Source organism: Xiphophorus maculatus, chromosome 19, assembly GCF_002775205.1.
Source record: "Xiphophorus maculatus strain JP 163 A chromosome 19, X_maculatus-5.0-male, whole genome shotgun sequence".
Classification (NCBI taxonomy): domain Eukaryota; kingdom Metazoa; phylum Chordata; class Actinopteri; order Cyprinodontiformes; family Poeciliidae; genus Xiphophorus; species Xiphophorus maculatus.
In genome coordinates, this window is record NC_036461.1 from 20,065,075 (window position 1) to 20,079,891 (window position 14,817).

Here is a 14,817-nt window from a genome sequence, read left to right on the forward strand (position 1 = left end):
ATCACAATTTAATACTATTTGCAAAAAGATTTTAAACAGAACTCTACAATTTAATCCATTGGTTTTATTTATGCCACAAAGGCAATCGTTTTTCCCACTGTTTAAACTTGAATGAAATCTGATGGCCATATGCTTAGCTGCATATGTAATTACGCAACACCTCAATTTTTTTTTATTGGTGTTAAAAAATTCTACATGCATCTAGAAACTGGGAGCACATATTTTGTCTTGCAGTTTTTATGAACTTTCTAATTAAAAAATCCGAATTGGTCAAATTTAGAAGTAGCAGGTGGGACATAAACACCTGAAATTAGTATCGGCCAAAAAAAACCCTGATCAGTGATTTTTTATTTATTTATTTTTTGTTCAGATGAATAGCTGAGGGGACTGAGTTGTTCTTTTCTGTTTAAAACTGACAAAAAGTCTGGTGACTCCCAACACTTGTTAATCAACCGGAACAGCTTTGGGATATGTTTCAAGGTTATAACTTTTCAAACATCGGTTTATTTTCATACTGATAACCACACGGTGTACGTTTATACAAAATGCCTTTTGAGTTGATTTCTAATTTAAGAGGCAAAGGTTCCAAATTACCAGCCTAGCAGACTGAATTCCATACATTTGGAAGTAAATGTGTATGTATATCCAACAAGACCGCAATTTAACCAGTTTCTCCATAAGAGGAAGTTTCCATTAAAAAAAAAAGAAAGAAGAAGTAGGAATAAAGTCCAAGAAGAAAGGAGCAGACCAGTTGTAGCCCCGCCTCTCTCTCCCTGCTCCTTCCTCCTCCTCCGGTCAGTCGGCTACATTCCCTGCTACCTTTCACCCCGAGAAACCTCAGTCTGATTCCGACGCAGTGCGGACAAATCCCGGAATAAAATGGTAAGTACTATTTGGAGATTTTCCGCCTGATGTACAAAGGCGTGTGAAATGGGTCCAGTCGCCGCATCAATCCTGCGGGTCTCCCGCAGACGGTGGAGCGAGTCGGTGGGTAGCGTGTTGTTAGCTAGCATGGCTGCCGCCGCTCTTAGTCCGCAAAATTCTGCCTCTGTTCGGGTGTCTACGTCACCAAGAAACGGTTCTGGCACCAAGACTCTTCCTTCTGTTCTTAATGGAATTACATACTTTTCATATTAATTCAAAGATATGGCGTCGAAGCCGGTACCCATTGTAACAATCTGGGCCGGCCCTGCCCTGTGGCCGTGGCGTGGAGCTTCGGGCGGCCATCTTATCTGCTGTGGTGCTGCTCGGCCGACCAACCCGCACCCAGCTGTCCCGGGCTGATCCAGGCCCGCCGAACCGATCGAACCGTGGCTGTGAGGCCGACTCTCTGCCAGGCTGAGTCACACAGTGACGGTGCAGACCGTGTGGAGGCCTGGGAGAGTTCCACTCCTCTAAGGAACAGAACATTTAATCAAAGAAAGTAATTTAATGGACACAGAAACGATTGGAATTAATTTATGGTTAATTCCTTTACAAGTTGTCAGTTAATCTGTTCATTTTAAAGTTGGTTTCAGTTAGTTACACTATGTGAGGAGGAGGAGGAGGAGGGTGGGGCATTTTAATCACAAGGCTTATTGTTGTAAAGTATTTTAATCTAATCCAGCTAATCTAGTTTTTCTGACACACCTTTTATTTTCTTGAAAACATAATGAGACATGAAACGACTGAATCATCTGTTAAACGCTGTAATTCAGAGACTTAGTTGTAAAGCATACATTGATATTTAGGTGGTTTACTTAAAAGCGGGAGGTTTAGGTGATTTGGAAACACAGTAGTGATAACTTTATTATTGAAGTTTCACATAAGAGTTGAATGAAGGCGTTGATTCAAGTCTGTACGGTTCTAGAAAACCTCTGCCTGGCTTCTTATCTTGTCCAGTTAATCGCTCTGACCTAAGTTAGCCACACCTTCAAACATAAATGGTTATTTGTCAGGAATCAAAAGTCTCACCTTAAAAGGTATAACTCTCCTATGACCATAAATGTCTTCAAACTACAGGTGCACCGTGATTTCCCATCACGATTTGTAAAGTTGTGACCTGTGATTTACTTATTATAAAACTATAACACAATTCTTTTTCACTTATTCACATATTGACGTGTTGAACCGTCTTGAAAAGGCATATTTAAAAATACGCTGATTTCTCTGGAACAGTCGTGGGTTACTGAACAGTCTCTCTTCCTCAGCAGTTATTGAACAGAGGTATCAATACAAATGAACCCAGATAAAAAAAAAAGAATTGCAGCAAATTTAAATGACTCCTTCACAAGACAGAAGAATAGCTCAGAATGTTCTCCTTTGCACAAAACATCACAAGATGTTAAATTTGATTTAGTATTTAAAAAAATAGAATTGTCAACAAAACAAAAATCAGTGCATGCTGTAAGTCCTCTTGGTTAAAATTGCCAAAGACTATTACAGAGATTTGGCAAACAGCTGTTCTGCTGCAGTAAAGGATGTCATCGTATTTGCAAAGGTAGATGAACATGACTAAAAAAAAGAAACTGTCTGCTGATTTGTGATGGAAGTTGAACTGTTTGGTGAAAACTGCTCAAAAAGCTGAACTGAAGCACAACTGTTAAACGAGCTAAGCTGTGCTCAGACACGTTACGTATGGTTGACTGTCAAACCATCTACCAAAAACATCTGAGCTGTCAATGGGGTCCTGAGCTGAACCTTATCCAGAACACCTGGAATAGGATATATGCTGCAATTAGCAAAAATACTGTTAGATGACATGGTGCTGGTTAGCCAACATGCTAGTTGGCTAACATTAATTTATTCAACTTAGCATAGCAATTAAAAGATATGTCAAAATCAACCAGTGTAATGTTAAGCATTTAAATGGCCATGTTGGCTAACTCTAGCATGTTGGTTAATCTTAGCTTGCACCATCTGCTGTGCTAAGAGCCATTTAGGAAGAATTAGCTGAAATACTGCCACTAGCAGGTTGGCAAATGTTAGCTTCCTACCAGCTTAGTAGCTATAAATGAGCTAAGACGCTAATATTAGCTTGTTAAGGCTATCTTGTTGAGCAATATTGATTTATTTCTACTAGTATGGATACTGCTACTCTGGTTACATGCAACAAGTTGGTGAAATGTTAATGTCAGTTAAAATGCTAATTTTGGCTAACATTGAACTTACTCAATTTAGAAACTAAATTGCTGAAATTAACCTAAAAGCTAAAACAAACTTGGTGGTTAATTTTTCTTTTGCTTTTAGTATGCTAATAACACCATTGTATGTTGTTCCAACTAAAATGTTACTGTAAGTCAAGATGCTATGATGGGGTGTTGCTACCATTCTAGCTAAAATTAACATTTTCTAAAATTTAAAAGAAAAAAATCAAATGAACTAATAGGATTGTACTTAATATTTAGATAGGATTGATAAATTAATTATTCAAAATGCTGATTTGCGCAACAATCCAATCTGACCCGTTTCCACCTCGACTTATTGTCCTTCTTTGGACAGCAACGCAGCAAACACACACTCAGCCCCTCTCTTCCTGTCAATGACTCACCTGAACATTCATGGCTGAGAATAAAACGGTGATCTGGAAGTTTCTTTTAAGGAACTTTTAAGCTAGCAACACACGGCACCATTTTTTAAAAACCTTTATTGCACAATCTTGCCTTTAGCATGCAGTAGTTACACAGCCAGTCCACCCAGACCAGAAATCTAGATGAAACAGATTGTTGTTTTTTTGTTTGTTTGTTTGTTTTAGTTCATTCATTCATTTATGGAAGGTTTGTTTGAGAAAATGCATGTTGAGAAAATCCATTGGCCTTGTTGTGTAATTATGCTGATGGATGAGAATAAGAGTATTTTATTGAAAACAGTTTTTTCTCCTGTTGCCCAAGTCTGGTTATTAATGTCTTATTACTTGGCAACCAAAACAACCACTATATATACTGTATATACATCTATATATGCCCAATTATTATTAATCGGTTAATCCAGAGCAAGATCAGCTCTACACTGTATTGATGCTAAGTCCTGTTCACATGTAGATGTTAGAATGATTTTCTTTTGGGTATTTTTTTCCTTTCCTACAAATGATCAAGTGTTCACTAAAGGAATGCTGATATTGCATTTTAGGCAATAAAGAAGGAATTTAATTATTTATTTGCACATTTTATTGTATTACTAATATTGTGTAAAAAGACTTCAGTGGTTAAATAAAAAAAATGTCTAGGATGTGCCATTATTTTTCATCTGATTAATCAATAGAGTAATTGCTTCCTAAAAATAATGGTTAGCTCCAGACTTCAGCCTCTTGGTGCTTCTGTAATTCTCTGGGACTTGGTGTTTGGTTTCTGTCTGCACCACACTAGATATAATGTGAGAGAACTAAAGACTCATCAGATGATTTAGGACTTCAGAGCTAAGTGTTGCTGTAAAATGCCGACTGTTTAAACAGGGAAAAAACAGTGCTGACCACAGCAGAGCCAGGAACGTGTCGGAACGATCCCTGAATGCCTCCCCCTCCCGTCTCCCCCTGCAGGCATCAGGTGTGACAGTAAACGATGAAGTCATCAGGGTTTTCAACGACATGAAGGTGAGGAAGTCTTCAACTCAGGAAGAGGTGAGGAAGAGGAAGAAGGCCGTGCTGTTCTGTCTGAGCGAGGACAGGAAGAAGATCATTGTGGAAGAGGGGAAGCAGATCCTGGTGGGAGACATCGGCGAAACCGTGGAAGACCCCTACGGCTGCTTCGTCAAGCTCCTCCCCCCCAATGACTGTAGATACGCGCTGTATGACGCCACCTACGAAACCAGGGAGTCCAAGAAGGAGGACCTGGTCTTCATCTTCTGGTACGGTACTGGTGGCGTGGTGATGGGGGAACATGATATGTTTTAAACAGGGTTATTAATTCCCAGGCTGAACTTTTAACTGACTGAAATCATTTTCTTTTGTTTTATTTTTTTCTTATTGAGCCTTTTGAGAAAACTTACTATCAATTCTTTAGAAACAGCACACCATAGTATTCCTGCCTGTCACTATAACATTTTGCTGGACAATAAATTGTGCCAGAAGTTATTGCGATAAACGATAATATTGTTGTTTTGGAACAATTTTCAAGTGATGCAAAGAGAATGGCATAATGATGTAAGAACACACTCTTAAACATCAATAAACTTTAAATGCGAAAGAACATCTAACACTGGAACTGTAAGACATTCTAAATAGCCAAAATAAACAAAATAGACATAACAAATAAATGAATTATGAAAGAAATGTCTGTAAACCAAATTGTTTGGTTGAGGCCACAGCACCAGACTGCAGACCTTTAGAAAAAATCCTGCAAATGGAAATTGTCCAGCTTGTTTTCATTTCTTGATTTATTGATTGTTGCGATAGGCTTACGTAATAATTTTTCATTGTTTGAGATCACGGTTGGGTCATGCCGCTTGCTTACTCGCACGCTGGAAGAAAACGCCAATCAAAGCGAAGTGACAGGCAGCAGGTTAACCCGGCGTCCATGTTTCCACTCCTCACAGCCCTGCGGCGCGTTAAGAGGAACGTAATCCTCAGCCTGGTTGGGATTACATTCTGTGCCATCGGTTCAGAGGAAAGCCACACCTGCTCTGCATGGCTGCTGTTCTGATTGGCTCACAGGAACGACCACCAGAGACTCACCTGGAGCAAATCCTCTTTTTCTGGAAGATTTGTTCTCATTGCTCAGTTCTGCTGTGTTAGCTGCAGGTTTACTGATGCTAATATTCATAGAATGCTCTGTGAATAGCTTTCTATGAATACTAGACACATTTCATGTCTAGTATAAAATGTGTGCTGCAAGTTTAGCAGCAGCAGAGACGCCTCCATTCAGAAGCAGTTATTGCACAGCTGTGGATAATAATTCAGACATTATTTTTGTTTCAGGGATTATTTGATAGTCGATGGCAGCAGAACATGATCACACAGTGATGTCTTTAAATGGCCTGTTTTTAGAGCACTACATTAACAAATCCTTTTTTTTTTCTGCTGGCTCTGTCAGGCTGCTTTCAGACTTGCTTTGACTTTTTTTTCGGCTCGCCTAATTCACGTCAACTTTTAGATTTCTCTCGGAGCAGCAATACATTTTTAGCATTTTTCAGACGTTGGTTCAGGCTTTGACTCGGTCTAAAATTATACTGTGCTGCTTTCATTTTTCTGCCCCATGTTGTATTTTAGGTTTCCAGCTGTGACAACTCATCTCAAGCACAATGTCATAATTACTTACCTAAATTCCTCACCGATGCCAAAATTAAAGACTGAATCTGTCGATTAAAACCGTAAAAATAAAAACATGTCAGCTCTACAGATGTGTTCTGTCTGGCAGCCATTCCGGTACTCAAAGTTGTAGCAGCTCAGTGTTATGAAGTGTGATGTATTCATTCTAACACATTGAACCCTCGTTTTTCGCAGGGGTTATGTTCCAAAAAGAACCCGTGATAGGCGAAATCCGTGAAGTAATAACCTTTTTTTTTTTTTTTTTACAATTATTATACAATGAAATACTCCATAGACCAAAGAACAAAACCTTTTTACAGGCCCAAACATTTGTTTAACAAATGAAAGTACTGTATAAACTTTTTTTTTTTTTTTACAAATAACTACTGTACTGTAAAATAATAATTTTAATCATCAATACGAACTAAAGGCGGATTCCCGTGCCCGAATTGCGGAGATCAGCGCCCCCCCACCGCAACCCGAGTCATTGCATTAGAACGGGAGAAAATGAAAAATGATTATGAAAAAAAAATACAAAGTACAGTAGGACAAATAGTGACTCATGTGTATTTCACTGTTCTTCTGATGCCGCTGCATCCTGACTCCACTCTGTAGCTTTTTTTCTTCTAAAACCCGCGGTGCAGGTGTGTTTTTTCGAGAGAAGAACATAGTTATCGGTTGTTGTTGTTGCTCTTTTTTCTTCTGGGCAAAAAGATTCTTATAAACCGACATGCCACCATCAATTATGTTAAATTTGGCATGCTGTTTTACGTACATGTACATATTAAACCGCAACATTATTGACACACAGGTAGAGAAGCAGAGAGACTGTTTAGCCAATCAGAATGCAGAACACAATGCACGATGCAAATCCGTGAAGCAGCGTGAAAGGTGAACTGCGATATAGCGAGGGTTCACTCTATATCTAATAAAAATTAAGCACAATATGGGATAAAATAATTTAACTTACCGTTAGGATTCTCAGACTGCACATATATTGGTTGGAAATGTAATAATTATTAAATTTACTAAGGTTGCCGTGGTGCGTCAGACCAGCTTTCTTTCAGTTTGAGTCTAATGATATTTAAGTGAAACTGATCTTATCTAACTCTGCAAAGGTCTGTAGATCTGTGGATGTACGAAATATCGGCACCAATATCTGTATTTTTAACGCATCTGTTTCAGTCCGATCAGTAAAACTGGACCCATATTAACATCCAATCATTTTTTTGTCTCCCATCTTGTTGGTCGTCTGATGGCTGGTCATGTTCCAGTGATGCATTGTGGGGAGCTTAACTGAAGTAGTGAAGTCAGTGGTGTGGTCATGCTGTGTTGAAATATATATATATATAAATTGGTTTTGGCCAGAGTCAATAGGTCGGAGTTTTCACAGATCAGCGATTGGCCTGAAAACTGCAATCAGTACAACCCTAAAAATGACTAACTGGTAATAAATACACTGCGAAAAAATCCTCTGCATTCATGTTTCTATGTGTAATCATTGAACCGATATAAAGCGCTGTAACAGTTGACTCATTAGGGTAAATTAAATAAAAAGTATTAACAGCCTTGAGCTTTTAATTATTATTTGAACTTCTTTTCCTCCTCAGGGCCCCAGAGAGCGCTCCGCTGAAGAGCAAGATGATCTACGCCAGCTCTAAAGATGCCATCAAAAAGAAGTTTACAGGTGAGGACTTGGTTACAGAGTTCCTGCAGCAACATGAATGATCTCCAGATCAGATGTTATTGTAATTTTAGGCTGTAGAAAGTATTAAAAACATTCTGTCCCTTTAGCCGGCCAGTTGTACTGTTTGTGAATTACATCCAATCTTTCTGAACTTGATAATAAGGCCATCAAACGCATTGTGTTATCAATAACACAGGACTTTTCTGACCCACTACAGCAGTGGTTCCCAAAGATTTTCTGCCCCTCCCCCGGATTACAATAAAACCCCCCCAAAAAAGAAAATCAACTGGGCACACGCATCGTTCAACCAGACATAAACCTAAACACATATTTTGTTTTCAAACTCCACTGAAGTTTATTTCACACTTCAGGTTGAAACAAAACGCACTACAAACCACCTTTACAGTGAAACACTTTTATGTAACTTTTTTTTTTTGTTTCCATCCACTAGCGGAACAAGTCAGCGTCGGGCCGGGGGGCGGGGCTAGTGACCGGGCCCTTTATACCCAAATAAAAAAGCTCATAATTTAACTTTACAACATAGACATGCAACAGCTGAGCTTACAAGTTTGTCCACCACAGAGAGCGACTATGTCATTCTGAAATCCATCTGACATGAAGTACAACAAACCAAGAGACCAACAGAAACATCAGGCTACTGGTCACTAAAGATGAAACGACAAATTCAAATCAGTTCAGAACCGCGGATGGAGATCGGATTATTTTGACACTTTATCAATTTCAGCTCAGAACCTGGAGCAGCTAGCAACTGCAGAAGCTACGTTTATTGTTGACTCGTTGAACCGAGCACGCAGCAGCGCGCGTTGAAGAGGGTAAGCAGAGGCACGCTGCGCAGCACCTCGTGCACCTCTGGATGTTTGTAACTCGGCGGAGATCACACGCACCGCCGTTCTCACAAACTGGACAATCTGGAAGATTCTCTTCCAGGCGGCTCAAATGTAAACCTTAACTATAAACACCATACTGCTGCCTTGGCTTAAAAACGCGCTCAACCCGAACTGTTGAAAGTGACCATAACTCAGCCTTCATCCCTGACATCACCACTGTACCACCGACAGAGAGAAATAGGGATGTAAGCTCGGCGGCTGGGCTGATACAGTTTACAGTTAACTTACACTTTGTGAGTAATGTCAGAGTTGCTACCTGTTACTAGCCAGTCAGCTCAGTGACAGAAGAGCCATAAACACTCAGCTTATGACAAACTCCCTTCATCTCAGGGTGCAGTGTTCTTGTTTTCTTAATGGCTTTGTTGAAGCAGAGGATTGATCTAGACGGCTTCCTGTTAGTTCTGTGGTGGTGTTGTTCTTGTCTGGGTTTTAGGCTCATTCATGACTGGTTAGAAAAGGAGTTTCCATGATTGGTCAGACCTGCCCAGCTTTTGTGTGTGCGTTGGTTTGGCGTGAGTCAGTGAATGCTCAGGCGTGTTCGTCCACACCTGCGTTGACTCTGGGAACGTCTTCTCAGGTATCAAGCACGAGTGGCAGGTGAACGGCCTGGACGACATTCAGGACCGCCGGACGCTGGCCGAGAAGCTGGGCGGTAACGTGGTGGTGTCTCTGGAGGGCAAGCCGCTGTGATGCGGCAGCGGCAAGCCGAGCGGAGTCAAGCCAACCGCCGTGCCATCAGGACCGAAACAACCAACCCCACCTGAACACCGTCACTTCACCCAGAAGCTTGCTGTCTGTATCCATGTCCTGAAGGTGTTAGCGTCTTTAGGCTTCTTTGTTTCTATTTTATTTTATTTTTTTGTCTTGGTTCTTATTGCTTTCTTTTTTCTTTTTCTTTTTCCTAAACATGGAGATCTCATTAACATAATGATATGCAAACACCTCCCAGTTTGTCATGTGACCTTTGCTTACATGGCGGAAATAAAACAACACTACCAAACCCCACCAAGGTTCTCTCTCTCTTTCTCTCTCTCCCTCCATCCCTCTCTTTCTCCCCCTCCCTCACACACAGCCAGAGTTTTGCCAAAAAAGTTGATATGAAGGAAGCAGCCACTGTTGTGTGACAAGAGCGCCACAAAGCACTGCCTCCTGCTGTACACGGGTTGCACTCATGAAGCTTTTTACATGAATATTTATTATTGTAATCTTTTGTGTCCTCTCCATTTCATTCAACCGGGCTGACACGTCGTGTTAGACTATGCATAAGATTATTGTCCAGCACTTTTCATTTGAACACTACAGGTTGAGACTGAAGTTCCTGGTGTTAAATTATGTTTTGGTTTTTTTTGTTGTTTTTTTTTTTTTTTTTTTTTGTTTCCAAGTGAAGATTTGTTTACCTCAGTTCTCATTCTTGTATGACTGACCATCATTAGCTGTTTGCTTGTCGCCTTATTTCAGTTTGAATGTAACCGTCACACCAGAGTCGGAGTGCACTTTTGTTTTGTAAAGAAAGCACTACAGGAAGCAGGTTTTAGCCCACTCCCCACCCTCTACCTTCCCCAACAGTGAGAGATGACTCCCCCCACAACAACATCATCATCATCATCATCATCAGGAGCCTTAAAGTGAAACATTGTTTCTGAGATCACAGGAAGCCACTTTGCAATAAAAGCCTGTGGCAGACAAAATGTCTCCTGGTATTTTTTTTTTCTACCAATCACAAATTACATTTCTGAAAATATTTTTTGTACTTTAAATCTTTGAGGTTACTCCCAGCTTCAACAAACTGACTATTTTATAGAGGACGCGATCCGTATACCTGATGCGGTGGTGACAGGTTTGAATTCCGCCCTGATGACCTTTACTGCATGTCTTCCCTCTAACTCAACCCACTTTCCTGTCTGACCACTCTCGAATAAAGGCCGCTAGAACCAATAAAACCTTTTAAAAAAAATGTATGAGTTAATAATGACAATAACTTGGTGTCTAAACAGTGAATATAGTTGCTTAAGAATCATGGCCTTTACTGTTGTTTAAACCTGGGTTCTTTGCATACACTGAACCTTTAAAACCTTGCACCACTTCCATAATTCCTTGAGATTCCATAGCAACTAAAAAATTAACAAGAACTTGCCTCCGAATACTTGTGACATTTTTATACAGTGAGTATAAAAATGTCACTATGACATTGATGATGTCATAGAGGTTCAAAGAGGTTGTATTTGAGACTAGAATTCTGTCTTGCTGTGCTTCTCAACTTTGTTGAAAGTAGACTGCTTGCAGGGAGTGAGACGAAATACAGTGATTTTATTTTACAAACATTTCAAATTGAGCATCTAGTCAACATGGCTTTTGCTCAATCCGTTGTTGGTGCCCTATCTACTAAAAAGATCTGCAAAAAGGATGATTTGCTTGCAGTTAGCTCTGAGGACAAGAATGTTAACTCTGAAGCCTCTACTAATGCTTTGGTAATGCAGTCTTCAGATAACTGTGCTCTTGCCAGTGGTCCCAAAAACCAAACGAACCTGGAAATGGAAACTTTCTCAGAGGATGAGGAGGTCACTTTTGACGAACTCAGTGTTCCTGGTCTCAAGATGAGCGCAGGGATGCAGGCTAGCTTAGTGGTTGAGCGAGAAACCACAAAAACAGAAAATATGTTGACGAGTTTCGAAGAAATTCTTGATTTTACTAACTATTTAGCTCAAGAGGATTTACTTCAGTACCTCACTGAGAGTGAGGATGAACAACTCAGTGATGAATCCTATCCAGACTCTCTTCTAGATTTGATGAGCTCACTGGATGATCTTAGTGTCTGTTCTGTGGATGAATTACAAAATGACACAGATTGTCTCTACACAGCAGAAGACAATGGAAGTCCAACAAATTCTCTTCTTGATCCAACCATGTACTTTTGCAGGTTTTCCAACAACTTCAATAACTGTTGGATAAACACCACATTGCAGAGTATTTCGAACCTGAGTATTACCAGAAGGTTCATGGCTCAGAGTCCTGAAGAGATTTTTGGAGCTTTGTCAGGAGCTCCACTGTGTGCCAGCCTTTTCCTCACAGCCATGCACCAGCCGGGAAAATATTTTTCCCCAGAAGAAATGATCCAAGTTCTGTTGGAAGTAACTGAAATTATAGATTCAGAATACTTGATACAACACAACGACCTAACAAACTTTTTATTAACTATTTTAAACTGGCTTAACCCATGTGGCATTAACACACATTGTGTGGTGTACGCAGTTGCTGCTTGTGAAGGATGTCAGAAGACTTATCAGGACACCTGGGAGCTCGGTCCCATTGTTCGTCTGCCAGTTGCTCTACCATATGACAGTACCACTTCTCTCCTTAACCGTTGGGCTTCTGAGACCTATGCAAAATGTTGTGACGTCTGCTACTCCAACTTAAAGAGAAAATACTTCCTCAACCACACTGATGTGATAGCCCTGTATCTGAAACGGCTAGACAGCCAGGAGGATCTAAGACTTCCTGTGATTCCTAGTCCGACTATTGACATTCCTGTAAATACTGGAACACTGTTGTACCGTCTGTCCTCGGTCATTTGCCACCAATCTACAAGTTGTCTGCTTGACCACTTTTACACATATCTGATGTGTGGAGAACTGGTGTATAAGGCTGAGGATGACCAGATAACAATTTCAGATGTAGATTGTACACCTGACATTTACCATAACGGGTTTATCTACATCTATGAGAAGTACACAGAAGGACATGATGAATTTTGTGTTGGGCTTAAGGTGACCACACCAACAATGACAGAACTTGGAAAGGACCTAAAAGCTTTGACCTATCCCAACTCTCAAATAGATGAAACCGTCACAAAGAACAAAATAAGTGCCTGTTTTGAAGAGGAAGAAATAAACATGGAAACTGCAGCAAATATTACAAGTCCTGGAGTGCTGAATGAGACGTATTGTTGCACCAATAACATTAGTGCTAAGGACAGAAGTACAATGGAGGATGAAAAGGGCACTATAGGTGATAAAAACAATGTCAGAAAGACAGAAAACATAATGGATATTAATAGTTCTGGAGATAAAAGTCTTGTGGTCCACCCAGATCTTGTTCAGAATGAAATTGTCAATGAGGTTGAAATTGACAGCGAGGATGAACAAATCAGCCATGAATCCTATAAGGACCATTGTAATGATCACACTGGATGATCTTAGTGTCTGTTCTGTGGATGAATTACAAGATGACGCTGATTATTTCTACAATAAATGAATAAATAAAAAAATAAAAAAGCTAACAAATAAAGGTTATTGGGACCCCGTCTGAGTCTCAGCTGGGGCCTTACTGAGTTTGCATGTTCTCCCGTGCATGCGTGGGTTCTCTCCGGGTACTCCGGCTTCCTCCCGCAGTTCAAAAGCACGACTGTTAGGTTAATTTGCCACTCTTTATTGCCCCTGGGTGTGAACGTGTTCATGTTTTATTTTGTTTCATTAATTTCTTAAAAAGTTTATTTCTCAAAACAAAAAAACAGTTTCAAAGTATGCGGCTTCTTTTCCTGGAAATAAGAGAAAAACTAATATAAAAGAACAACAACACACACACACATTGTTATTAATTAAATAGCAAAAACAACCCTGTTCGAACCAATGAAAAACGGGATTTTGTCAGGGTTTGATTTGTTGATGTTAGTTTTATTATTATTCTGTGTTCCTTACTCTCTGATTGAATCAGCCTTGTTTCTGTTTTGCCTTAGTTCTGTTATTCTCAGTGATTCTAGTTTATTATTCTTTGTTTCTAGTTATTCATTGTTACGTTTAGATTTATTCTTAGTTCCCTTATTTGCTCTCTCTCTCCCCTCACACCTGCTGACCAGTTAGCTGACCAGCCCAGGTCTATTGCTCCAGTTTTACCCTCACAGTATTTAAACACATCTCCTGCTTTCAAAGTTCCTCCTTTTGAATCACATTACATCCCCGGATCACCCTGTTGTTGTTTTGTTTGTTTGTTTGTCTTCTTCTTCAAATCCGACAACATTTGTGTCAATCGACTAGACTATGTTTGTGCAGCAAAATGTGTTTGTGCTGCTTCGGCTTTGAAGATATTAATGAAAGTTTAAAAGTCAAAAGGTCAACCAGCCCCCGCTCACTTTTACAAAATCAAAATGACCTTTAAACTTTCATTAATATCTTCAAAGCCGAAGCAGCACAAACAAATTTTTTTGCTGCACAAATGTAGTCGAGGTGATTGACACCAATTTTGTCTGATTTCAAGAAGGTGGTGGTGGTGGGGGTGGGGGGGGGGGGGGGTTGACTTTCGTTATTTCTGATAACATTTCTTAATATCTCTAAAATGATAACGGCACAAACGAAAAGTTTTGCTGCACAAACGTTTGACACCAATTTTGTCTGATTAGAAGAAAGCTTGGGGGCCAACTTCACTCAGGTCCCTGAGTTCCCTGTGATTTTTGTAAGTTTTTGTTCATAGTTTTTTATTAAACTTTTATCTGCTTGCTGCCTCTGTCTCTCTGCATTTGGATCCACTTTAAAACCAATAAACCATGGCAGATCATTTTGATTTACTGCTAAAAAACTTCTTATATTGCAAAATAAGAAAGAGAAGCAAAAAATGTAGCTAAGCTAAAACAAAACAAAAATAACACAACAACAAAACCTTTCATGAACATTAAAAACAACTTATAAATGGGGTTTGCATTTCCTTTTTAGTGATATAAATAAAAACAGGTGTTAAAATTAAATGAACAAACACAGAAACAAAGTAAAATGTGAAAATAAAGAAAATAGTCCAGTGTAGTCTTTTTGGTATTTCTTCTATATGGTAGAAGAAATAAGAAAATAAATAAATAAACAATTTTATAACAACACATCACTGTATGTTTGCAACACTCCTGACTCTGGATCCCTCAGACTTACCAGTACATCATCAGCATAGAGGAATATGTTTTCTTCTGAGCTCCTTATTGTTATGGTTTGTAAACATGGCCCCTGTCTTTCAGCTTGAACAAA

General features: G+C 39.6%; 1 protein-coding gene across 1 annotated transcript; it reads left to right on the forward strand.

The window, feature by feature from the left end:
• The first annotated feature begins 759 nt into the window (after positions 1-759).
• On the forward strand, positions 760-10,503 carry cfl2 (cofilin 2). The gene is made up of 4 exons (XM_005812064.3): positions 760-882; positions 4,514-4,821; positions 7,831-7,907; positions 9,393-10,503. The coding sequence occupies exons 1-4, from the start codon at positions 880-882 to the stop codon at positions 9,503-9,505; spliced, it is 501 nt and encodes a 166-aa protein (XP_005812121.1). The 5' UTR covers positions 760-879; the 3' UTR covers positions 9,506-10,503.
• The last annotated feature ends 4,314 nt before the right edge of the window (positions 10,504-14,817 follow it).